This window comes from Myxine glutinosa, chromosome 5 (assembly GCF_964187855.1).
Source record: "Myxine glutinosa chromosome 5, kmMyxGlut1.1, whole genome shotgun sequence".
NCBI classification, from domain to species: Eukaryota; Metazoa; Chordata; class Myxini; order Myxiniformes; family Myxinidae; genus Myxine; species Myxine glutinosa.
The window spans coordinates 120,111,347-120,139,213 of record NC_136265.1 but is presented as its reverse complement, the minus strand read 5'-3'; the positions used below and the strand labels follow the sequence as shown (position 1 = coordinate 120,139,213).

The 27,867-nt window shown below is 45.6% G+C and overlaps 1 protein-coding gene across 1 annotated transcript; it reads right to left on the bottom strand.

Annotated features, from left to right (window-relative positions):
* Positions 1–138: 138 nt before the first annotated feature.
* LOC137428413 (calcium homeostasis modulator protein 6-like) lies at positions 139–20,456 on the bottom strand. The gene is made up of 4 exons (XM_068118335.2): positions 20,149–20,456; positions 18,989–19,274; positions 13,894–14,111; positions 139–400 (listed from the first exon to the last, which is right to left on the bottom strand). Exons 1-4 carry the CDS (start codon positions 20,424–20,426, stop codon positions 139–141), a joined length of 1,044 nt encoding a protein of 347 aa, XP_067974436.2. The 5' UTR covers positions 20,427–20,456.
* Between the last annotated feature and the right edge of the window lie 7,411 nt (positions 20,457–27,867).

Here is a 27,867-nt window from a genome sequence, read left to right as displayed (position 1 = left end):
TAAGATTCAAAAAACATCGTTATAAGAAACAAATGGATAAATAAAAGTTTGTAAACCTGGCTGATAACCAAAATGTTTGTGTTTATTTTAGATTGGTTCACCCAAAGGTGAGAGGAAAGGTGAGAGAGTGTCCTGCTTTCAAACACCTGCTTCTCTCCCAGTGTTCTCATCGATCAAAACTTCAAGTTCTTCGACGTCTGAAGGATCCATGCGCTGACGAGGTGGGAGTCGTCCGTCCACAAAGGTCAACGTTTCGCAGATGCTACCTGCACCTGAACCGTGCTTGCCAGGTGACGCTGCCCACTCATGGAGCACACTGTAGTAGAAGTTTTCTGGAGAGAACGTGTACAGGTGTGTCACGGCATCCCAGCTCTCCGATGTGGGTTCAATAAACCCTTTACTGAAAGGTGAGATATGAACTGAAGTAAATTGCATGCACAATGACGTCATAATTTATGACATCACATGGCGAGTTCCGACATGGGGTGTATTTCATCACCAAAGCTCCCAGGTAGCACTCACTGCACCGTGCACGGAGTGCTCGGTACTGCTTTACAACATGGCGGGTGGTATCCAAGGTAAACGATTGGAGCCGAATTCACGAAAGGCGTTTAAGAGTTAGACGCGTGTCGAATCGCTAATCCTGCGATGATCACCTGTTCAAAGTTAATCGCCAATCGCTGAAGAGTGTTTGTCGAATGGAAGATGAAAAGCAAATCACAAACGTTTAAACTAGATGGTATTCATAGAATACTTACCCTGCGCAGTCAACTTTTTGTGAGCCAACTCTTCTGTTTTTGAACATTTTTTTTTCTTTGATCTAATATGGCTGCCAGACCACGTGAGCGATGACATCATAAATTTATATTCTCGAACATAATTGTTGCATAGATCACGCTCAATACATTTCAAACTGATCAGACTAAGTGTTGTCCCTGTCGAATTATGACGTCATAATTATGGCACCAATGACGTCATCATTAACGACATTCCCCATATGGAGTTCTTTACAATGAGCCATGTTTCAACTTTTTCCATGCAGCGGTTTTGGAGAAATAGAGGTTCAACATTTTTCGGTTTTTCCAAGATGGCGCCTGTACCACATGACCTATGACGTCATCATTATCATTAAATATTCTACATGAGGAGGTGCTCCTATGGTGAAAATTTCGTGGCCATCAGGCCAACAGTTGCTGAGAAAAAAAATTCACAATGATCGGATAAGTGTTGTACTTGTCGAATTATGACGTCATAACAAAGGCACCGATGACATCATCATTAACATATCTTATTTCCCAAGGGGAGTACTTGACAATGAGCCATGTTTCAATTTTATCCATGCAGCGATTTTGGAGAAATAGAGGTGCAACATTTTTCGGTTTTTCCAAGATGGCGCCTGTACCACATGACTTATGACGTCATCATTATCATTAACATATTCTACATGAGTAGGTGCTCGTATGGTGAAAATTTCGTGGCCATCAGGCCAACAGTTGCTGAGAAAAAAATATTGGGTCTCACTGTCTGCCATGATCTCTCTTGGGCAAATCACATTTCAAAGTTGGCCTCCACAACCAGTCGCTGACTCGGCATCCTCCGTCAAACAAAGAAAGCCTTTCCTTGGCACACCTGAACTCCTTTCCATCTACAAGGCTCTAACCATAAATTGATGGAGCAACCCTCTGGGCTGGCTCCCAAGCCTCGCCTTGCTCAGCCTGACGGCATAAAAACCAAGGATTTGAAGATCATTGGAATCTCCCGCAATGAAGCTGAGTCCATGAGTCTGTCACTTCTCCGCAGACAGGTCAGTGGTCTCTGTCTTCTACTGTCTCATTTATGGTCTTTCACCCTTCCCCTCTGTGCTATCCCTTTTGTGCTTTGGCCCTTCCCCCACGTTTCTGCTGGGTGTCAACGGTCCACCATCAACTCCTTTCTGGTGAAACTATCAAAATCTAGGATCATAGTTCACCTCCACTCATTCGTTCCTCCCATCTGTAGAACCAACTTCCATATCCTCTTCAATCTCATTATTCCCTCCAGGTATTCAAACCAGTTGTTCACCACCATCTCAGTTCATCCCCAATCCAAAACCATGATCTTTTCTACCCTCGTTAACCCCCATACTCTACCCACCCCAAGCCCTTCTCCTTCCAAACTTCCACTGTTTCCCTTCTGTGAGCTTCCTTCTGTATCCACATCAACCTCTCCTGACCCCCATTCCTCCCCACACCCATTGTTTGTCCAAGTCTCCCTCCATATTGGCCTTCAACTCTGCTGTTGGTGTTTCCCCCCTCTCGCTCCTGTTCCATTTGTCCTGTTACGTCTTGATCCGTTCAGTGTATAAATTCTTCCATGAGCCTTGACTACGTATTGAAACCAAGTGGTTGTTACGGAACAGCTGACTTGAAAAGCGACAGCAAGATACAGCCAGCCGCTTGCTAACGGGCCACCCCCATGGCATGACTGATGTTAATGTGTGTGGAGAGGATCATGTTATACTCAAACTTCATGTTTATATTTTCACCTCAATGAGCAAAAGGTATTTACAAACAGTGGAAAAGAACGGTACAAATAAAGTGAAAAGCCAACGATAAACGAGCAAATGATCTGCATTATGTGACCATGTGCACACGTGCCCAGTGCTTTCTCCAAAGGCTAAGGTAGAGGGTCATTGGAAGGCAAGTCACCTTTGTACGGTGTCTAATTTGGTTTGGAACATGGTGTGCGGATAACCCATATCTGCACACACACCGATTAGACTGACGACTTGCTCCAAGTGTTGTGGTCCAATTATGACCCAGGTATGTAATTATGACCATATATCGGGGCCCAAGATTGGAGGAAGAGTCCATGCGTGTCCTGTGAGGTACCCAGGTGATTTGTACAGCCATCATAGGTTGTGTTATCATTGATTATGCCTGGATATCCATTATGGCTGGTATCCATTATGGCTGGTATCCATTATGGCTGGTATCAATTATGCCTGGTATCAATTATGCCTGGTATCAATTATGCCTGGTATCAATTATGCCTGGTATCAATTATGCCTGGTATCAATTATGCCTGGCATCAATTATGGCTGGTATCCATTATGGCTGGTATCCATTATGGCTGGTATCCATTATGGCTGGTATCAATTATGCCTGGTATAAATTATGGTTGGTATCCATTATGGCTGGTATCAATTATGCCTGGTATCAATTATGGCTGGTATCCATTATGGTTGGTATCAATTATGCCTGGTATCAATTATGGTTGGTATCCGTTATGGCTGGTATCAGTTATGGCTGGTATCAATTATGGCTGGTATCCATTATGGCTGGTATCCATTATGGCTAGTATCCATTATGGTTGGTATCAATTATGGCTGGTATCAATTATGCCAGGTATCAATTATGGCTGGTATCCATTATGGCTGGTATCCATTATGGCTGGTATCCATTATGGCTGGTATCAATTATGGCTGGTATCAATTATGGCTGGTATCAATTATGGCTGGTATCAATGATGGCTGGTATCAATGATGGCTGGTATCAATTATGGCTGGTATCAATTATGCCTGGTATCAATTATGCCTGGTATCAATTATGGCTGGTATCCATTATGGCTGGTATCCATTATGGCTGGTATCAATTATGGCTGCTATCAATTATTCCTGGTATCAATTATGCCTGGTATCAATTATGGCTGGTATCAATTATGGCTGCTATCAATTATTCCTGGTATCAATTATGCCTGGTATCAATTATGCCTGGTTTCAACTATGCCTGGTATCAATTATGGCTGGTATCAATTATGGCTGGTATCCATTATGGCTGGTATCAATTATGCCTGGTATCAATTATGCCTGGCATCAATTATGCCTGGCATCAATTATGCCTGGTATCAATTATGGCTGGTATCAATTATGGCTGGTATCAATTATGCCTGGTATCAATTATGCCTGGTATCAATTATGCCTGGTATCAATTATGCCTGGTATCAATTATGGCTGGTATCAATTATGGCTGGTATCCATTATGGCTGGTATCAATTATGCCTGGTATCAATTATGGCTGGTATCCATTATGGCTGGTATCAATTATGCCTGGCATCAATTATGCCTGGCATCAATTATGCCTGGTATCAATTATGGCTGGTATCAATTATGGCTGGTATCAATTATGCCTGGTATCAATTATGCCTGGTATCAATTATGCCTGGCATCAATTATGCCTGGCATCAATTATGCCTGGCATAAATTGTGGCTGGCATCAATTATGGCTGGTATCAATTATGGCTGGTATCAATTATGGCTGGTATCCATTATGGCTGGTATCAATTATGCCTGGTATCCATTATGCCTGGTATCCATTATGCCTGGTATCCATTATGCCTGGTATCAATTATGCCTGGTATCAATTATGCCTGGTATCCATTATGCCTGGTATCAATTATGGCTGGTATCAATTATGCCTGGTATCAATTATGCCTGGTATCAATTATGCCTGGTATCAATTATGCCTGGTATCAATTATGTCTGGTATCAATTATGGCTGGTATCCATTTTGCCGGTTATCCATTATGCCTGTTATCCATTATGCCTGTTATCCATTATGCCTGTTATCCATTATGCCTGTTATCCATTATGCCTGTTATTCATTATACCTGTTATCCATTATGCCTGTTATCCATTATGCCTGTTATCCATTATGCCTGTTATCCATTATGCCTGTTATCCATTATGCCTGTTATGCATTATGCCTGTTATCCATTATGCCTGTTATCCATTATGCCTGTTATCCATTATGCCTGTTATCCATTATGCCTGTTATCCATTATGCCTGTTATCCATTATGCCTGTTATCCATTATGCCTGTTATCCATTATGCCTGTTATCCATTATGCCAGGTATCCATTATGCCTGGTATCCATTTTGGCTGGTATCCATTTTGGCTGGTATCCATTATGCCTGTTATCCATTATGCCTATTATCCATTATGCCAGGTATCCATTTTGGCTGGTATCCATTATGCCTGTTATCCATTATGCCTGTTATCCATTATGCCTGTTATCCATTATGCCAGGTATCCATTATGCCTGTTATCCATTATGCCTGTTATCCATTATGCCTGTTATCCATTATGCCTGTTATCCATTATTCCTGTTATCCATTATGCCTGTTATCCATTATGCCTGTTATCCATTATGTCTGGTATCCATTATGGCTGGTATCCATTTTGGCTGGTATCCATTTTGGCTGGTATCCATTATGCCTGTTATCCATTATGCCTGTTATCCATTATGCCTGTTATCCATTATGCCTGTTATCCATTATGCCTGTTATCCATTATGCCTGTTATCCATTATGCCTGTTATCCATTATGCCTGTTATCCATTATGCCTGTTATCCATTATGCCTGTTATCCATTATGGCTGGTATCCATTTTGGCTGGTATCCATTATGCCTGTTATCCATTATGCCTGGTGTCAATTATGCCTGTTATCCATTATGGCTGGTATCCATTTTGGCTGGTATCCATTATGGCTGTTATCCATTATGTCTGGTATCCATTATGCCTGGTATCCATTATGGCTGGTATCCATTATGCCTTGTATCCATTATGGCTGTTATCCATTATGTCTGGTATCCATTATGCCTGTTATCCATTATGGCTGTTATCCATTATGCCTGTTATCCATTATGTCTGGTATCCATTATGCCTGTTATCCATTATGGCTGGTATCCATTATGCCTTGTATCCATTATGCCTGTTATCCATTATGGCTGGTATCCATTATGCCTTGTATCCATTATGCCTGTTATCCATTATGGCTGGTATCCATTATGCCTTGTATCCATTATGCCTGTTATCCATTATGGCTGGTATCCATTATGCCTTGTATCCATTATGCCTGTTATCCATTATGGCTGGTATCCATTATGCCTTGTATCCATTATGCCTGTTATCCATTATGCCTGTTATCCATTATGGCTGGTATCCATTATGCCTTGTATCCATTATGCCTGTTATCCATTATGGCTGGTATCCATTATGCCTGTTATCCATTATGCCTGTTATCCATTATGGCTGGTATCCATTATGGCTGGTATCCATTATGGCTGTTATCCATTATGCCTGGTATCAATTATGCCTGGTATCAATTATGCCTGGTATCAATTATGTCTGGTATCAATTATGGCTGGTATCCATTTTGCCGGTTATCCATTATGCCTGTTATCCATTATGCCTGTTATCCATTATGCCTGTTATCCATTATGCCTGTTATCCATTATGCCTGTTATCCATTATACCTGTTATCCATTATGCCTATTATCCATTATGCCTGTTATCCATTATGCCTGTTATCCATTATGCCTGTTATCCATTATGCCTGTTATCCATTATGCTGTTATCCATTATGCTGTTATCCATTATGCCTGTTATCCATTATGCCTGTTATCCATTATGCCTGTTATCCATTATGCCTGTTATCCATTATGCCTGTTATCCATTATGCCTGTTATCCATTATGCCTGTTATCCATTATGCCTGTTATCCATTATGCCTGGTATCCATTTTGGCTGGTATCCATTTTGGCTGGTATCCATTATGCCTGTTATCCATTATGCCTATTATCCATTATGCCAGGTATCCATTTTGGCTGGTATCCATTATGGCTGTTATCCATTATGCCTGTTATCCATTATGCCTGTTATCCATTATGCCAGGTATCCATTATGCCTGTTATCCATTATGCCTGTTATCCATTATGCCTGTTATCCATTATGCCTGTTATCCATTATTCCTGTTATCCATTATGCCTGTTATCCATTATGCCTGTTATCCATTATGTCTGGTATCCATTATGGCTGGTATCCATTTTGGCTGGTATCCATTTTGGCTGGTATCCATTATGCCTGTTATCCATTATGCCTGTTATCCATTATGCCTGTTATCCATTATGCCTGTTATCCATTATGCCTGTTATCCATTATGCCTGTTATCCATTATGCCTGTTATCCATTATGCCTGTTATCCATTATGCCTGTTATCCATTATGCCTGTTATCCATTATGGCTGGTATCCATTTTGGCTGGTATCCATTATGCCTGTTATCCATTATGCCTGGTGTCAATTATGCCTGTTATCCATTATGGCTGGTATCCATTTTGGCTGGTATCCATTATGGCTGTTATCCATTATGTCTGGTATCCATTATGCCTGGTATCCATTATGGCTGGTATCCATTATGCCTTGTATCCATTATGGCTGTTATCCATTATGTCTGGTATCCATTATGCCTGTTATCCATTATGGCTGTTATCCATTATGCCTGTTATCCATTATGTCTGGTATCCATTATGTCTGGTATCCATTATGCCTTGTATCCATTATGCCTGTTATCCATTATGGCTGGTATCCATTATGCCTTGTATCCATTATGCCTGTTATCCATTATGGCTGGTATCCATTATGCCTTGTATCCATTATGCCTGTTATCCATTATGGCTGGTATCCATTATGCCTTGTATCCATTATGCCTGTTATCCATTATGGCTGGTATCCATTATGCCTTGTATCCATTATGCCTGTTATCCATTATGGCTGGTATCCATTATGCCTTGTATCCATTATGCCTGTTATCCATTATGCCTGTTATCCATTATGGCTGGTATCCATTATGCCTTGTATCCATTATGCCTGTTATCCATTATGGCTGGTATCCATTATGCCTGTTATCCATTATGGCTGGTATCCATTATGGCTGGTATCCATTATGGCTGTTATCCATTATGCCTTGTATCCATTATGCCTGTTATCCATTATGCCTGTTATCCATTATGGCTGGTATCCATTATGCCTGTTATCCATTATGCCTGTTATCCATTATGGCTGGTGTAGTGAAATCGTATTCGTACTGAACCCGGGGTGATGCTCGCTGCTCGTTGTCATCGTTGTCACCGCTAGGGGCGTGACTATAAGACCCGTTGCTGCGACGGTGCTCCGACGGTGCTCCGAGACTTCTCCCTTGAGACATGTTACATCGGTAGCCTCGTTAACGGTACGCCTTTATAGAATATCTAGCTTGCTTGCATTGAATGATATGAATGGATCCATGAGATGTCGCATCGTATACTTATTGTGTATTTCTACTTTACAGGAATGATGTGATGATCTAAATGCAATTAAACCAAACCGTTGGACTAAAGTTGTGTGGACCTGAATGGTTTTCCACAACACTTAATTGCATTTAGGATCTGCAGACATGGCTGGCAACAAGACGCTGACGGTGTCCATCTTCAGCGCCGACCCACAAGCCACGGACGGAGGCTTGCAGCTGAAGCACTGGCTCCGACAACTGGAGCATCTCTTTGCTGAGCCTGAGACCGCTCCGACGGCTGCCGCGAAGCTAGCGATTTTACACTCAAAAATCGACTACCGGGTCTACCACGCGATCGCTCAATGCACGACGTATGATCTTACCATCGCGGAGCTCAAGCGGCTATACATAAAAGAAAAAAGCCCGGTGTATGCACGTTATTTGCTGCAAACGCGACGTCAGCAACCCAACGAAGCAATGGACCATTACGCCCAGGAGCTCCGGCAGCTTTTGCTGGACAGCGTCAGGGAGCCACGGACTCCCGCGCAGGCTCAGGATGATCGTCTTTTAGATGCCTTCATAGCAGGGGTCTCCTCCCAGGAACTACGACTCAAACTCTTGGAGAAGACCGACCTGACCTTCGCTACGGCGCTTGAGCAAGCGACAGTATATACTGAAGCGCGGATGCAATCGAACGCTTATGATCGCACGCGCCTTTTGGCGGGCACCTCACTACACGCCCGGCCGGAGAGTGCTACCGTCGAGGACGTGGATCCGCTCGCTGAACTCCGGGATGCTCCGGAGGATGACCCAGCCCTGACGGCTGCCGTTACGACCAGCAGACCCAAGGCCATGCGCGGGGCCGCATGTTTTTTTTGTGGAGGGCCTCGTCATGCCCGGGTCGTGTGTCCGGCACGTGACGCTATATGCCATTTGTGCTCGCTAAAGGGACATTACGCGAAAGTGTGCAAGAAAACGGCACGCGGCTCGCGGCACTTCGACTCGCGCAGTCGTGGTCGCGCGGGCGCAGCGACCTTGAACGGGCTCATAGCGGAGCCCACGAGCCCAGCCCGACACCCGGCGCCTTACCCGACTTCGAAGGGGAGGGCCCCTCTCTGCGGCCCGCTGGGCGCTCAGACGTCCTTGGCGGGCGGCGCCACCGGACAGCCACCACCGTCTCATTCTCCATCGGGCACAAAGGCCGTGTCCTTGGCCAAACTTCGGGCCACGCAAGGGGCTTTGACACTTCGCCAAGCCCCTCGTACTCCTCGAGTCGTCCACGAGCTAACAGCGGCCCCCACCCCGACAAAAGAGTTAAGGCAGCTTTCAAATACTACGGAGGCCTTTCGTCAAAGCGACCAAAAATGTCAAAAGGCGATTTCGAATACTACGGAAGCCTTTTGTCAAAGCGACCAAAAATGTCAAAAGGCGATTTCGGATACTACGGAAGCCTTTTTCTGCCAGAAGTGTCAAAAGGCGATGTCAAATACTACGGAGGCCTTTTCTCGTCAGAATTGTCGGATTTTGAATCGCGAAACACCGGAATGCTGGGGAAAGCCCTCTGATGACGATAATGGATTCCCCATGGTCAACGCAGACTCCGGCCACGACCGCAAAACTGCTGCTGGTGTAGGATCCACCCGCGAGGCTGGTCCGACCCATTCGGGGGGCTCAGTCCCGCTCCCAGCAGCCTCGTCTGGCCTGGCTCAAGCCCTTATTCCCCTTATGGTTGAGGGCCATTGTGTTCGGGCCTTGGTGGATACAGGATCTACGGATAGTTTTATCGACCAGCGACTTGTGCTCAGGCATGGATGGCGGATCGGGCGGTCTACGAGACGGATCTTCATGGCTTCCCAGGGACTTCGGCTCAGCACGAAGGGGGAATGCCGATTGAAACTCGTGCTAAAGGGACGGGTTTTCCCTGATGTACACCTTATGGTTTTACCCGCATTATGTGCTGATATTCTGCTAGGACACGATTTTCTTAAGCTGCATGGACGTCTGGTAATGGAGTTCGGTGGGCCTGACACTCTTGTTGTGGGGGCGGACGACGCACTAACGGTGTGCGTCCTAGCGCAAATGGACGTCCGGCCGCTTTCGCTGTTCCCCAATCTAACCTCCGACTGCACCCCTGTCGCGGTAAAATCACGACGCTACTCTCGTGCGGACATGCAATTCATTGCGGACGAAACGGCTCAGCTCTTGAAAGACGGCATCATAGAACCTAGTAGGTCGCCGTGGCGCGCCCAGGTCTTGGTGGTGCGCAGCGAGGCCCATCGCAAACGCATGGTAATCGACTATTCCCAAACGATTAACCGCTTTACACAGCTGGATGCCTACCCCCTTCCGGGGATGGACGCGCTAGTGCAACAGGTGTCCCAGTATTCGGTCTATAGCACTCTCGATCTCCGTAGTGCGTACCACCAGATCCCTATCTCTAGGGCGGATCGTATCTATACCGCTTTCGAGTCGGGGCAGCGGTTGTACCAATTTACACGATTGCCTTTTGGGGTAACGAACGGGGTCGCTTGTTTCCAGAGGGCCATGGATGACCTCGTTGCGCGGGAGCACTTAACCGATGTTTTCGTCTACCTCGATAACCTTACGGTTTGTGGATATGACCAAGGGCAGGCACCATGATGCTAATCTGAAGCGCTTCCTTGAGGTCGCGCAACGGTATCACTTAACTATGAACGAGGATAAGTGCCAATACTCCCTACGCACGATAGATCTTCTGGGGTACACCGTGACCCATGGCTCTGTCTCTCCGGATAAGGAGCGTCTGCGACCTTTGCTCGACATGGCCCCTCCCTGCGATCGGGCGTCCCTGAAGCGCGCCCTTGGGCTGTTTGCCCATTACTCCAAATGGGTGCAAAGTTTCTCCGCGAAACTTCGCCCCCTTGTGGCCTGCGACACCTTTCCCCTGAGTTCGGCCGCATTGACGGCCTTTGAAGGTCTTAGGACCGACATCGCCCGAGCCGCCGTAGCGACCATCGACGAGAGCGGCTCGTTCGTCCTCGAAAGTGACGCCTCGGATCAGGCCACCGCGGCGACCCTCTCCCAAGGGGGGCGTCCCGTGGCTTTCTTTTCACGGACTCTTACCTCCGCTGAGCGGAGGCACTCGTCCGTTGAAAAGGAAGCGTATGCGATCGTCGAGTCTATTCGGCGATGGCGCCCGTACCTACTCGGGCGGAGCTTCCAAATCATCACGGACCAGCAAAGCGTTGCGTTCATGTACGACACCTTACACGCCCAGCGCATTAAGAACGAGAAAATCACTCGCTGGCGTATCGAACTCGCCGACTTCTGTTACACCATCAAATATCGCCCGGGGAAGGATAACCAGGCCGCCGATGCCTTATCACGCCCGGCTACATGTGCTGGTATCACCTCTTTGGAGGGCCTACGGGTGCTGCATGCCACTGCGGGCCATCCCGGCGTAACGCGTTTCGCTCATTTCGTGCGGAGTGGGAATCTCCCTTACTCGATTGACGATATCCGCCGTATCTGTCGCGACTGCGCTATCTGCGCGGAAATCAAACCGCGTTTCTATAACCCTCCCATGGGGACTCTGGTGAAGGCTACACGCCCGTGGGAACGCTTGGCGATGGATTTCAAGGGCCCATTGCCGGTGTCGAGCGGCTCTCGCTATCTGCTCACTATCGTTGATGAGTACTCACGATTCCCCTTTGCTTATACGTGCGCGGACATGACTGCTGCCACGGTGATGCGATGCTTACAGAACTTGTTCTCAATGTTCGGTTACCCGGCCTATGTCCATACCGACCGGGGTGCGGTCTTCTTGTCTCAGGAGGTGCGCAGCTATCTGCTCCAAAACAACATTGCGTCTAGTTACACCACGCCGTACAGACCCCAGGCTAATGGGCAGATCGAACGCTTCAACGGGATTATCTGGAGGGCCGTCATGCTCCATCTCCGGACCCTCGGCCGGGGCCTCGATAAATGGGCTTGGTCGCTACCTGCGGCGTTGAACTCAATCAGGGCTCTCCTGAGTACGGCAACCAACCAAACTCCCCACGAGCGACTTTTCCACCACCCCAGGAGCTCGGGGTGTATACGGTCTTTGCCCAGTTGGCTCGCTGGGCCCGGGCCGGCCTACCTTAAACGGGCGGTTCGCGCGAGCAAGTACGACCCCCTAGTGGACAAAGTGCAGATTCTCCAGGCTAATCCTGAGCATGCTCGTGTGATGACGTCTGATGGCCGTGAGACTACTGTCTCCGTTCGTCACCTTTCCCCTTGCGGGGTCGACGACCTTAGTAGGGAATCGGACGAACCGATCGAACCCATCTATGAGACTATGGCCTCTCCCGACGCTCCCATCGCCGACAGTCCACCGACCCTCCCCTCGTCGAGACTGCCCGGGCCCGACGACTTGGAGTTACCCCCTTCGTCACCCGACCCTGTTGGCGCCTCTGACGCCGGGGACACAGGGATACGAGATGCCGTACCCGGGGAATTTCGAACGCGTGCTGGCAGAGAAATTCGCCGCCCGGCCCGATACGGTTGGGTCGACTGATACTCCGCACCCTATTCATGCTGACGCTCACTCGCTTTTAGCCACGCGGCCGTATAATTCTGACGGGGGGAGAATGTAGTGAAATCGTATTCGTACTGAACCCGGGGTGATGCTCGCTGCTCGTTGTCATCGTTGTCACCGCTAGGGGCGTGACTATAAGACCCGTTGCTGCGACGGTGCTCCGAGACTTCTCCCTTGTGACATGTTACATCGGTAGCCTCGTTAACGGTACGCCTTTATAGAATATCTAGCTTGCTTGCATTGAATGATATGAATGGATCCATGAGATGTCGCATCGTATACTTATTGTGTATTTCTACTTTACAGGAATGATGTGATGATCTAAATGCAATTAAACCAAACCGTTGGACTAAAGTTGTGTGGACCTGAATGGTTTTCCACAACAGCTGGTATCCATTATGGCTGGTATCCATTATGCCTGTTATCCATTATGCCTGTTATCCATTATGGCTGGTATCCATTATGCCTGTTATCCATTATGTCTGGTATCCATTATGGCTGTTATCCATTATGCCTTGTATCCATTATGCCTTGTATCCATTATGGCTGGTATCCATAGTATCTAGGTTGTGATTTATCCCAAGGAACCCATTAGATATCGTGTCATAAACCAGGTTCAACAAGTGTAGAAGGCAGCATGTCCATTTTGGGTCCATTTCCACTGGAGGAGTGGAATGTCCTGATTGGATGTTCTGAGGCATCCAGTGGAAATGCATAACCTGATCAGCCAAATAGGATCGATGGGCCAGGTGTGGCGAGGGAAAGTTAATCCGGTTGGCCCATTTGCTACCACCTCTGCCATTCGCTTGTGGTCGTTAAATAATCCCACCATCCTTTTCAAAATACTAGGCCGTTGTGTGCAGGTACCTCGGCCAATTTCCAAATTCCTCCGTCCCGATCCCCTGTCCAAAATCTTGTGTTAAAGACCGGAATTTTATGGTTACAGAAGGCGCTTGTGCTTGATAAGCAAGAGCTACAGTCGCCACCAGAACCCCAGACTATCAACAGCACATTGTCTCCGGATGGATGGATCATTCCTGGATTGTCAACAACGAAACCAGCAAGATAACCGGATATTCCTTAAACCTCCATTTGGTGATCACATGAGCTGCAGGTGTTCAAAAGGAACTCAAAGAAGAGTGAAAGAAGGCCTTAAATGCAATTTTAGGCTGATCTGGACAATGATCATGGCTGACGAGTGACAACCATGAGAAGAACGTAGATGGAGTGAAGCCAGACGAATTACTGACCTAGGGTCCACACCGGAAGTGAAGAACTTTTGTGCATTGCTCGTGGCTAGTTCTTGGACATGTTCCTTGGTAGCCTCCTCGAAGGCCTCCTGTTCGGCCTCAATGTATGCCTTCCAGTACTCGAGCTGCATAAAGCCGACTGGTGATCTGGTGATCCTGCAGCAGGCCACAGCGAAGGTTGCGATGCCGACTATTCCCACGAGTACCCAGCCCATCAGCTGGAGACAGACACACGAGACCGTTAGTGTGTGTGTGTGTGTGTGTGTGTGTGTGTGTGTGTGTGTGTGTGTGTGTGTGTGTGTGTGTGTGTGTGTGTGTGTGTGCACGTGCGAAGTTGCATCTATTTATTGTGTACATACATGCGGAGGGAATTTTGGTCCATCTTCTCCTCCTTTCATTTTGTAAACACTGGCTGGACCTTTCCCCACCTCCCCCAAACTGACCCATCATAATAAAAAGATGGCCAATGTGACCATATTAAACAACTTAAAAGCGATATGTATGTGGCATGATATTTCAAAAGGTTGTGGATGACTTATGAGTCTGCACATCGGATTTTTATGTGAAAAAATAAAAAATATTTTTTCACATAAAACGGCTTTTTGCGCGCAAAAAAATTATTTTGCTATTTTCGGAGAAAAAAAGAATTTCGCCCTTTTTTGGGAAAAATAAAATAAAATGCCCTTTTTGGGCGAAAATGTCTGGCAACGCTAAAAAAAATTAGGGAATTTTTCGAAATTTTAAACTGCGATCGAAATTTGTAACTGCGATCGAAATTTTTAACTGCGATCGATCTCAAAAACAAAACGTTGCGTCCACTTGCGTCCCCAGCGTGTACAGCAGTGAGGCGGTGTACTACAGTGAGAGAGTGTACACAAAGTGTGAACAAGTCTCCTATCAAGATGAGTGCTGCTCTTCGTGACAAGTGGCTGAAGGAATTCAACGCTGGCGGCGATGGGGCCACCTTCAAGTACGTGTCGAGTGACACGGCTTTCTGTCGAGCTTGTGAAAAGACTTTCCGGGCGAAGCAGAAGTCTGAGCTGGCCCAACATGTCCGAGGAGACCGCCACAAGAGCAACTTGGCCTTGAAGAAGAAGAGGACGGTCACGCAAGCCACCATGGAGGACTTTGGTGGCGGAAAGAGGCACAAGTGCGACATCATGGCTCAGGAGCTGTGCCAGGCCATGCTGGCCGCTGGCATCCCATGGTCGAAATTGGAAAACACTGCCCTCCGGTCGTTCCTGGAAAAGCACATCACTCTCCAGATCCCCGATGAAAGCTGGATTCGAAAGCACTACCTCGACAAGTGCTACGACGAGGCCTTGGCGGGGATCCGTGCCGACCTCGGACAGCAGCCCATCTGGCTGTCCGTCGACGAGACGACCAATTCGGCAGGTCGATATGTGGCCAACATCATCGCGGGACGCTTGTCCAAGGAGGGGTACTTTCGTCCCCACCTCGTCCAGTGCATGTTTCTGGAGAAGACCAACTCCGGGGAGATCGTGCGTGCAGTCAATGACACGCTGCGCTATCTTTGGCCTGATTTCAAGCCGGAGTGCCTCAAGGTCCTCGTCAGCGACGCCGCGGCCTATATGATCAAGGCCGGCCATACCCTGAAGGAACTCTTCCCGGACTTGCTGCATGTGACTTGCGTTGCCCACGTGCTCCACCGTGTCTGCGAGACAGTCCGAGAAATGTTCAAGGACGTCAACGACCTGATTGCCACGACGATGAAGGTGTTAGTCAAAGCCCCGTCGCGTGTTGTCTTTTGGAAGGAGCAGCAGCCCAATCTTTCTCTCCCCCCGGAGCCCATTCTGACTCGGTGGGGAACGTGGATCGACGCCGCGGTGTTTTACGCCGAGCACTTCGAGGCTGTCAAGGACATTGTGGACCAGCTGAACGATGACGACGCGATGGCAATCCGGAGTGCCAAGGACCTGTTCGGAAAGGCGGACATCAAGCTCAGTTTGGTCTTCTTAAATGCCCACGTGTCGTTCATCCCGAAGATCCTTAAGCAGCTGGAGGAGGCCGGCATGGAGCTGGCCAAGGCCTTCCAGCTCCTTGATCAGGCCAAGGAGGAGCTCGAAAAGATCCGAGGCTGCCGTAAGGAGATCCTGCTCACCAAGTTCAAGGCGGTGCTGCAGCGCAATCCCGACATTGGTGTGCTGAGGACAGTGGCTTTGATCCTGGATGGAGATCAGCACGGATCTGAGGTTGGTGTGCCGGCTGGAGTCAAGCTTGCTGACATCCCCCTCTTGAGGTACTGCCCCATCGTCGGCGTCGACGTGGAAAGGTCCTTCTCCGTCTACAGAAACGTCCTCACCGACCGCCACACCAAGGAGAACATTACCAAGATAATGATTTCAAACACCTACTTTAACCGTTCCTAAAAGGGTCTTGTCAATTTCTTCTTGTCCTCTACTTATCAAACAATGCGGTTGCAATAAAGGTACCTGAACGTCATTTTTTACCTGTTTACTAGCCCAGAGTGTTTAATGTTGTGCAGGAAAAAGCTTACCATTTTTTGTTCTTTTTTTGACTGATTTCTGAAAAACTTGGTAATAATAAAAAATGAATAAAACGGGGGAAAAAAATATTTCGGGATTTTTTCACATAAAAAAAATACATTTCCGCTTTTCAAAACATAAAAGGCCTATTTTCTTAACATAAAAATCCGTAGTCTATGACAAACCTCCTCCACCCGAAGGTGGATGGATGTTGTGTTTTCACCCCTGTCTGTCGGTTTGTTTGTTTGCGAACAGGATATCTCAATAAGTTTTGAACGGATTCACACGAAATTTGGTGGAGAGGTTCGGTGTTTGACAAGAACAAAATGATTCAATGTTGGTGAAGATTCGGCTTCGGATCTGCATCGGAGGATTTTTAAAGTGATTCTTCACCATTGATGGGTAGGCCTAAAACCGATATATACAGTCACGTGAAAAAGTAAGTACTACACCCCATGTAAAGTTTTGACTTTTTCAACATATTTCAACATACAGCTATTTGATCTTCATTTCAACAATATTGATAGATAAAGGTGATATAATATAACAAATATCATGAAACATTTACATTTTGTAGCCCATTGTATAATTTAAATAAACATAAATGCAAATTTCGCATGTGGAAAAAGTAAGTACACCCCTACATTTATCACTACTTCAAATACCTAAAATTAGAATGAGGTGCACCAGCTCAGGTGCAAATGATTAGAACATCGTTAGAGAGGATCTTGGAGGAACCTGTCTCATTTAAACCTCAGACATTTAGTTTGGTTTGATCTTTGTTGTTGAAGTGTGCGGCATCACCATGCCGAGATCAAAAGAGCTCTTTGAGGCCTTCAGAAAGAAGGTTATAGATGCCTACGAGTCTGGAAAGGGATTTAAAAAGATCTCCAAACAATTTGAAATCAATCATTCGACTGTCCGGAAGATCATCTACAAGTGGAGAAGATTCCAAACAACTGCCAACTTGTTCAGACCAGGCCGCCCCAGCAAGTTCAGCCCGAGAGCAGACCGCAAGATGCTGAACGAAGTCTCTAAGAACCCCAGAATGTCATCACGGGACCTACAGGTAGCTCTTGCCACTGTTGATGTCAAAGTGCACGAGTCTACCATTAGAAAGAGGCTGCACAAATTTGATCTACATGGGAGGTGTGCGAGGAGGAAACCTTTGCTGTCCAGAAAGAACATCAGGGCAAGACTAAAGTTTCCCAATGAACACCGAGGCAAAGACCAGCACTTCTGGAACAATGTGCTCTGGACAGATGAGTCAAACATAGAGCTATTTGGCCACAGTACCAGAAGACATGCTTGGCAAAAACCAAAGACAGCATTTGACCACAACAACCTGATACCAACTATAAAGCATGGTGGTGGAAATATTATGGTTTGGGGCAGCTTTGCTGCATCAGGGCCTGGGCAGCTCACCATCATAGAATCCACTATGAATTCTTCATTGTGCCAGAGGGTGCTTGAGGATAACGTGAGGCCATCTGTCGGAAAGTTGAAGCTCAACCGAAGGTGGACCTTGCAACATGACAATGACCCTAAACATACCAGTAAACAGACATTCATGGCATCAGACATACATGGCGGCGGCCATCTTGGATTTTGACGTGGCGACCCAATTTTCAATAGGGTTCTTCCTTATGCCTAGATAAACCCACACACCAGATTATAAGTTGGTACTTCGCTTATTTTTCAAGATATTTCGCTCACAAGGTTCAGACATATATTTGGTGGCGGCCATCTTGGATTTTGACGTGGTGCCAAAAATATTGGCACCCTTGCACTTTTTTCAAATAACTCACAATTCTCTCAAACAAAAGTAGAAATTGACAAAAGTATTTGGTCTCCACAATTCTTTATTTCACTGTTAATATTACAGAACCTTTGTTTTTGATTCAGAACTTAATATATCCTCCACTCGTCGTCTCCCAATTAACTGTGCTCTTAATCTGCTGTGACGTCATATTTACCGATATATTGTGACGTGCACATGGATTTATTTCTCACCTTATCTCTTGCAAATCAAAAGCCATCACATTGTTTCCCCTGATAATGTAATGGGTATATCGGAATTTGTTTGGGAAATTATGATTACCAGTGGGATCACCCGTCGGAATCCCACGGGCATGGAGGTGTATCGTTGCGATCGGTGCAGCCGTTTTTTCACTACTCGGGATAAGAAACGTTAGGCGGGAGTCCAAACCTGAAAATGCTGGAGACCAAAGCTGAAATTGGAAAAACAATATGGCCTATTTTACTCCAGGGGGTCCCAGGATTATCCACCCAAAATTTCGTTGCGATCGGTTCAGCCGTTTTTGCGGTACATGGGAACGGACGGACGGACGGACGGACGGACAGACAGACGGACTTTGGTGAATTATAGTAAGATAGCATCGTATCGGATTGATTTAAGGCCCACGTCTTAAACGAACGAAATGGCTCGTCATTTGATAGAAGATACGTCATGGATGGGGTCTTGGGGGGAAAAATGAGAAAATCAACTGAAAAACATCTGTCCTGGGTGAGACACGATGGACCAATTGTTCGGAAGAAATGTCTTTGTGCTCGATCTTTTTACACACCTGAGAGTGTGCCACCAGTTCACGCAACACAGCCGTCTGCAGGTCCCGCACAGACGCTGGAGTTGCTTTGCTCAGATTCCCGCAGGGCATGGATGCCAGCCATGCCAGCACAGTGGCGTTGTCTCTTTGTGGAATCTGGGAACCGATTCTGTAGAACTCAACCGCTGCGCACGTGTAGTAGGTTCCATCGAGCAGAGCCACCGCGATCCAGGTGAAGGGGCCGAGCAGAGCCTGAGCAGAGAGCGAGCACAAAACGTGCACCATGCCTTTTCCAGAGAGGTCTTGCCTGTCAAGGGGGAACACACTCCAGAACATGGGTCTTCACCATACATCGTTTACTACCGTGTAAACCTACTCATGGCTTTGTTTATACGTCGTCTGCAGGTTAAAGTGCACGGCACTACCATGGACGTGTTTTCATTTTTTGAGGGCAAAGTGGTGGCTTGTTGTGTGGACCCTGGTCTGGCATCCCCGAAGTTGTAGCTTCAAACACATCTGCAAGCGGTAGCGTTCAGGATTGTATTATAGTCTTCAGAAAGTCGAGTTCATCTCAGGGGAACTATCGCATCACTATTGCATTGTCAGTAAAACCCCCCCCCCCCCCAAGCTCGCTCATTAACGACCTTCATGGTGGGGACACTGGTTTGGTCTATATATGATGCTCATGAATGTGGTGTCTCATTGTGGTTGACTCTTATTTGTTTCTGTCATTATAGGAGGTCTGAATCACCAAGGGTCTTACCCTGTGAGCTCACAACTGAACGACCAAGGGTCTTACCCTGTGAGCTTACAAGTGAACGACCAAGGGTCTTACCCTGTGAGCTTACAACTGAACGACCAAGGGTCTTACCCTGTGAGCTCAACTGAACGACCAAGGGTTTTACCCTGTGAACTTACAACTGAACGACAAAGGGTCTTACCCTGTGAGCTTACAACTGAACGACCAAGGGTCTTACCCTGTGAGCTTACAACTGAACAACCAAGGGTCTTACCCTGTGAGCTTACAACTGAACAACCAAGGGTACTCACAACAATGTACGAGGCAAGATGAGGTACGTATTTGACAGCAATTGCAGGAACTGAGAAGTCAACATATTTATTTATTTAATTATTTAATAACACAAGATCCACCTGCGATTGTGACCCTAACCCTAACTCACCGATTTCTGTTTCCTTGTTCCCCACGATAACAGCAGCCCGTGGCGAGACGCCATGTCCTGCGAGTCATGGAGAAGCCGAGAACGAGGATCAGAATGGCCGGGAACACCACGGAGATCAATGAGTATGGAAGGTTGAGGCCTGGAGAGCATGGACACCGAAAGGCCAGGTATTGGTAAGTCTCCAACATCGCAGCCGTAACGAGCACCATCAGAGCGTTCTGAACAGTGAGTTTCTGATCCTTTATCAATTTTAGAAATAAAGTGAACTTGTCTATCATCTTATTGCGAATGTTTGTCTCAATTTAAATAACGACTTGGCCTCAGCATTAAACGGAAACGGAAACCTGACACTGGAGATTGCTCTGATAGTTTATGGTTTCGGAAATGCATTTAAACCACAATTTAACCTTCCTGGAGTATACGCAACAAATCCAAATCGGAAATAACAGTGGAATGTAGCTCTGGAAAAGACATCTCCAAGCTTACTGCTCACGTCCTCTCATTGGTTCCTCTTTTCTCCCGACTGTAGCTTAAAGAATGCTTGTTACCTCCTCCTCAGGTCATTCCCACCTTCCCATAATCCCTTCTGCCATTACTTGCCCTCCACAAGGCCACCCCCCTCTTTCCAGGTTATTGTGTTTCCTTAACCTCTCCCTCCACCCTCCTTTTCCTTTCTGGCTCCTTTTGCTGTTTCATCTCCACTCTTCCGCTCTTTTTCATGCACTTGTGGCCAACTTCTTCACTCTCTGTGTGTTGTGTCAGGGTGGGGTAGAGGTACGCACGCACCTGAGCGAGATAAAAACTGTCATCCAGGTGTTTCAGAAGTAGCGTGATTCATCGATGTGTGTGCCATCCCTTGTGTAGACGTTAAACTGGGCGCCCTGTCTGTCGTTATTAGGTGGACGTTATAGATCCCACGGTGTCCTTCGTCAAGAGTAGGCGAGCTATCACCGAAACCATAAACAAATAGGAAATTCCTGCACTGCTCCCAGGAATGGCAGCCACAGGTGAAAGCAGCCACAGCCACAGGCTTTCACCAGCAGCCACAGGTGAAAACTAGAACGGCACTCAGTAGAGAGCAAACCTCCACCTGGTTGGCCACATCACTCAATTGTGAAGAACCACTTGAAATATTAAATAATTCTCATATCCGAATCCATTTTCAGATCTTCACCAAAATCGAATCGATTTTTCATTGTCACACACACAACCTGTCCACCAAATTTCGTCCAAATCCATCCATAACTTTTTGAGATATCCCGCTATGTATCGTTTTTGGCCCTAGCTCCCAATGGTGAAGAATCACTTGAAATATTAAATAATTCTCATATCCGAATCCATATTCAGATCTTCACCAAATTCGAATCGATTTTTCATTGTCACACACACAACTTGTCCACCAAATTTCGTCCAAATTCATCCTTAACTTTTTGAGATATCTCGCCATGTATAGTTTCTTGCCCTATCTCCCAATGGTGAACAATCACTTAAATAATTAAATAATTCTCATATCTGAATCCATATTGAGATCTTCACCAACATCCAATCTATTTGTCCTTGTCCGACACCCAACCAGTCCACCAAGTTTCGTCCAAATCCATCCATAATTTTTTGAGATATCCCGCTATGTATCGTTTTTGGCCCAATCTCCCAATGGTGAAGAATCGCTTAAATAATTAAATAATTCTCATATCCGAATCCATATTGAGATCTTCACCAACATCTAATCTATTTGTCCTTGTCCGACACCCAACCGGTCCACCAAGTTTCGTCCAAATCCATCCATAACTTTTTGAGATATCCCGCTATGTATCGTTTTTGGCCCAATCTACCAATGGTGAAGAATCACTTAAATAATTAAATAATTCTCATATCCGAATCCATATTGAGATCTTCACCAACATCCAATCTATTTGTCCTTGTCCGACACCCAACCGGTCCACCAAGTTTCGTCCAAATCCATCCATAACTTTTTGAGATATCCTGCTATGTTTCGTTTTTGGCCCGATCTTCCAATCGCGAAGAATCACTTTAAAAATTCTAGTAGCCGGATCCGGATCTTAACCAAAATCTAATAATTTCGTCCTTGTCACATACGCTACATCTCTGCCAAATTTCGTCCGAATCCGTCCACAACCTTTTGAGATATTTTGTTCACAAACAAACGGACAAACGGACAAACAGACAGGGGTGAAAACATAACCTTCATCTACCTTTGGTGGTGGAGTTAATAAATATATTATGAAAACCACCTGTGTCCTTTGGCCCCTCCCTTTACTCTCACTCTTACTCTCACCCATTCTTCCTACAAGTGTCCCTCTGTTATGTCCCTCTATCCTGCTGTTGCTGTGCTTTGCCACTTTCCACAGTGTTCTACATGTTATATTCTGTGCTTTAGCTCTTCCACGAGCCTCGACTATGCATAGGAAAAAGTTACTAAACAGGTAGAGCTACATTAAAAGTACACCGCCCCCATGCCTAATAAATATATAACATATCCTCCAGCGGGGGACATTGCCTGGGTGCCTTCGGCCAATGTGGAGAGAGCCATGGCCGCTGGAGATGGAATTGGGAGGGAGCAATGTACAACTAGAACGCCACTCAGTAGAGCGCATACTCCCGCCGTGGGTTTAGTTGGAATAATACGTTTTGTTTAACATCCCCTCTCCCCAAAGCAATAAATGAAAAAGAAAGGAAGCCCTAACTGTCAGAGAATTTATTTTGATATATCTCGGAATTGGAGGAGAAAAACATCATTGAAGAATAAGAATAAAAGCTTCAATGCAGTAAAACAGAAAAAATCTTTACCAAAAAAATTTAGAAAAAAAATTCCTGGATCCGGAATAATATCCTGAGCTTCACCAAAAACTAATCAATTCTTCCTTATCCCAAGGGCAATCATCCCACCAACTTTCATCCAAATCCGTTCAGAACTTTTCCAGATATCTTGTTCACAAACACATGAACACACACGGACACGATCGAATGCATTACTCCCTGGCGGGAGTAATAAACCTGAAAATCGCGGAGCCAGAACCAGAATTATTTATTTGGTCTGGGAAGCCCCTGCGAGGTTTCTTCTTCTTCAGCCTCTCACAACCCTGGGTGAATATGCGATCTTTCAAAAAAAAAGTTGGAATTTTGCCAAATCTGTTTTATTCGTTTGTTAATATACCTCAGCCATTGACAAATCTGGAACTATGTCTTTATAAGTTCATCAAATACTGACTTATAAGTTCATACTGAATGACATTCGCTGAGCTAAATGTTGATATCTCTTCTGAGGTAAAAAAAACAAACAAAAAAAACCTGTTTTAAAGCATTATACGCATCAAACGACACATTTTATGAAACGGGGAAACCTAATACACACTTTGGTGGTTTTAAAATGACAGAATATGTCTTTATTAGAAAAAAAAAAAGAACAGTGAGGACGACGCTGCTAAAAAAGATACACCGCTCTAACGCATAACCACGAGTTTAAACTACATTTACAACAAATATGAAAACTATTTTCATATCACAATGTTAAATATAGAATATATAGAAGATAATGTTTAAAAAAATGAGCCCTATCTTCCAATGGTAAAAAAAATCCTTCAAATAAATTCCTGGATCGGGAATAATATCCTGAGCTTCACCAAAAACTAATCAATTCTTCCTTATCCCAAGGGCAATCACCCCACCAACTTTCATCCAAATCCGTTCAGAACTTTTCCAGATATCTTGTTCACGAACACACACACACGGACACGAGTGAATGCATTACTCCCTGGCGGGAGTAATAATTGATTGATCAATTGCGTAATTAAAATAAATAAATAATAATCGAAAGTAATTAATTTCTTATCCGTCAATATCTGTCAATGAAACATAAAGAACATCCAACCAATAAATTTGTCTGGTCAACAAAGCCTCGATCTACCTTCTGGTATCTCATGCATCGTTATCGTCACACTAATTTTAAAAATATTGTGACTCATAACTTTAGGACCTGGGATGACGTGAAGTCTCAAGCACTTGGACTTATTGAATGAGTTTTACTCCATGTTAATGATGACTATTCTTACTGGATGTGGATGTGTGGCAAGCACCTGTGAACTATGAATACCAACATGTGTACATTAGTAAACAAAATATCATCAACAACATCTCCTGTACGTAATCCGCCCTTTTCATGTAGCGTTGTTAGTGACAACTTTCTCCATTATCCTTTGTATGCACCTCACAAGTCAGGAAGCCGGACTACCTGTCAGATGGAGTTGTGAAACTTTACTACAGAACTTGAGGCTTGTGGTTCTTCAAATGCCATTTGTATAGGAAGTGATGACTCGACATTATCAAAACGTTGGTGTTTATCGACCAAACAATTTGAATTTCATGACAAAACAAACAACAAATAAAATACCTGAAATGGTGATTGATCTGCCGTGGAGAGAAGATGGCGGATCAATCACAATTTAAGGTATTTCATTTCCTATTTGTTTAGACTTGCTTTGCTGTCCACACAGATCGCTAATTTTGTGTTCAGATTAGCGATTACATGATTCCCTGAAGTCTCATCACCTCAACCACGTAAGACCTCGATGATGTCCCAGGATTGTCCTGTGATCGCTTACTCTTCTCGATGTTTCAAGCTTGGAATGGTGCATCTCTAAGTGGTTCAGTAGTTGATGTACTTTTACTTGAGCTTCCTTCTGATAAATATGGTCGGAAAGCATGCAGGCCATAATTTTTTTTTTTTTTCTAAAAGAGAATCGAGGCTCATGTAAGAGCGAACACATTAAACATGAAAACATGCACAGACACATAAAACATACAATGAAGGTAGCGGTAGACAAGAGGGGAGGGGGAGGAGGGAGGGGTACACGGTATAAAGCAAATGAACACTTGTAGGAATTTCACGAAAGGAGTTGGGGATTGAAAGGTGGATTTGGGGTGAATTAACGGGGGTAGAAGAGATCAATGTTTTGGATGGGGGAAGATAAGAGATGGTGGTGAACAGCTGTTTTATAGACCTGGAGGGAGGACTGGGATTGAAGGGAGTGGGGGAGTTTGTTCCAGAGGCGGGAGAAAAGAGGAATGAATGAAAGAGTGAAGGTGAGCAGAGAGTCTTGATTTTGGTAATTTCACCAGAAGAGGGTTCCTGGCAGATCTTGTGCGACCTGTTGGAATATTTGGGGGACAGAGCACAGATAGAGCTGGGGGAGCAAGGCCGGAGAGGAGTCGGTAGAAGACAGAAATACCACCAACCTGCCTGCGGTGAGTAAGTGAAAGGCCCTCGGAGTTAGCTTCATCGCCGGAGATTCCAATGATTCTGAAAGCTTTGGTTTCAACATCGTGAAGATGAGCTAGGTGTGAGGCAGGAGCACCAGTCCAAAGGGGAGAGCAATATTGCATTGAGCTGCAGATGAAAGCCTTGTATGTGGTGAAGAGCTCAGGTGTGCCAAGGAAGGACTTCGCACAACGGAGGCGACTGGCTTTGGAGGCCAGATTTGAAATGTGGTTTTCCCAGGAAAGATCATGGCAGATAGTGAGACCCAAAAGCTTGAGTGACAGAACTTCTTGGAGAGGATTGTTGAGAAAGTGGATGGGAGGGTTGTCCAGTCGATCTTTTAGGAGAGACATCGTAAGAGTGTGAGATTTGTCAGGATTGAAAGACATGTTCCACTTGTTGGACCAGTCTGTAATTTTGTCCAGGTCTGCAGATAGTGAGGAGGCTGCAGTCTGCTGATCTGAGGGATAAGGAATGGAGCGGCAGAGAGTGGAGTCATCAGCAAAGAGATAGAGAGGATTTTCCAGAGAGTCGGAGAGATCATTGATGAAGACCAGAACTAGAACGGGCACTCGGTAGAGCGCATACCTTCGCCGCAGCTACTGTTCTGTACTTGGTAAAAATACGATTTTGACCTTTTCGTGACCTTGACCTTGACCTTTGACCCGATTGCTCCCAAAATCTAATCAAATGTGTCCCGTATAATAACCAATCATCCCACCAAATTTCATGCAATTCGGTTGAATACTTTTTGAGTTATGCGAATAACATACACACACACACACACACACAGACATACAAATAAATACACAGCGATCAAAACATAACCTTCCGCTTTTGCGAAGGTAAAAAGCACAGGGATGAGAGAAACCCATTCAGGGCCATACGTTGACTCTGACTAGAGAAGAAGTCCTCCAGCCATGTGTGGAGATATCCATGGATACCAAAGGAGGAGAGTTTGGTGAGCAGAGCGGGGTGCCAGACCGTATCGAAGGCACATGATATGTCAAGGGAGACGGATCTAATTTCCTTTTTGGCATTAAGGACCTCCATCCATTGTTGAGACAGCAGAAGCAGCATGTCCAGAGTAGAGTTACCTGGTCTGAATCCAAATTGATGATCAGAGATCAAGCCATTGGAGAAGAGGAAAGATTTCATATCCGAAGCAATGATGGATTCCATGACTTTGCTGATAATTGGGAGAAGGCTGATTGGTCTGTAGTAGTGAGGGGTGTGAGGTGTGTTTCTTTATCCTCGTTTTAATAGCAATGCGAGTAGAGATTAGGCAGCATTCTGCAGCATCCAACGCCTCCAAGGGAGGCTGCGACGTGTTGAGCTGTGAACCACGTGATGTGTCGTGGCGTTATGGTGTTCAATGTCATTCCCTCTGTGCCTGTCTGCGACTGTGACTTGTGTGTGTGTGTGTGTGTGTGTGTGTGTGTGTGTGTGTGTGTGTGTGTGTGTGTGTGTGTGTGTGTGTGTGTGTGTGTGTGTGTGTATGTGAATGAGTCGGTGGTGTCACTGTGCTGGCATGCAATGTGAGAGTTAATGATGGAGATGAGTCTCTCCGAGTTATACGCTTGTGGATTGTGATGTAATGTGGATGGGTAGTATTTTGCATTTAAAATGATTATTGAGATATTCAAAAATGATGGTGCAGTAATGCAAGTGGATATGAGAAATCTGCTTCAGGCTTGAGTTGGAGGAACGAGACGACATTGCACGGATGGCAATGATGCAGAATGATGACGTTTACAATCATGTTTACTAATGTTTGTGTTTACAAATGATGAGGTTTACGATGCAGTGATGCACGGAGCAGGATGAGGAAGAGGCAGTGGTTTCTCCTTTCCATTGGCAGGTACGGTGCAGAAACAGTTATCTAATGGATAGATTGGCCTCTGTGTTAGAGAGGGTGGCTAATGAGTCAATGATTGGCAGATCAGGCATTGTTCGATGATGGGGTGGAGATGCGAACAAATGATAACACAAAACAGAGTGGCATGTGACTTACTTTTAGTGGATAATGGGGGGTGTTTGCGAAATTGTGGAAGGGAGATGTTAAATTTTGATTGGCAGACACGACACAGGGAGTACAACCAGCCATCAAGGAGATGAGGGAGATAAGTGCCAATTCGGAGGATGGAAATAAATCAAACGGAAGATGGAATATATGTACAAAAATAAACACGGCTTTATTGCTGGACCCCGATAACAAGAACGCGCCGGTAAATACTACAACCCCCTAATAAGCACTCCTACACACAGACTTAGAACACGGACAAATGGAGATGTAATAAAAGAACCTCGTCGTGTCGGTGCATGCTGTGACTTATCTCTGTCTGCAGTGTGTCAGGGATCGTCAGGCTCCGAGCGCAGTCATCTGACGCGGCTCCGGTTAGCAGGAACAAGGCCCCAACGCGCCCCCGTTCACTAGGCCTTGA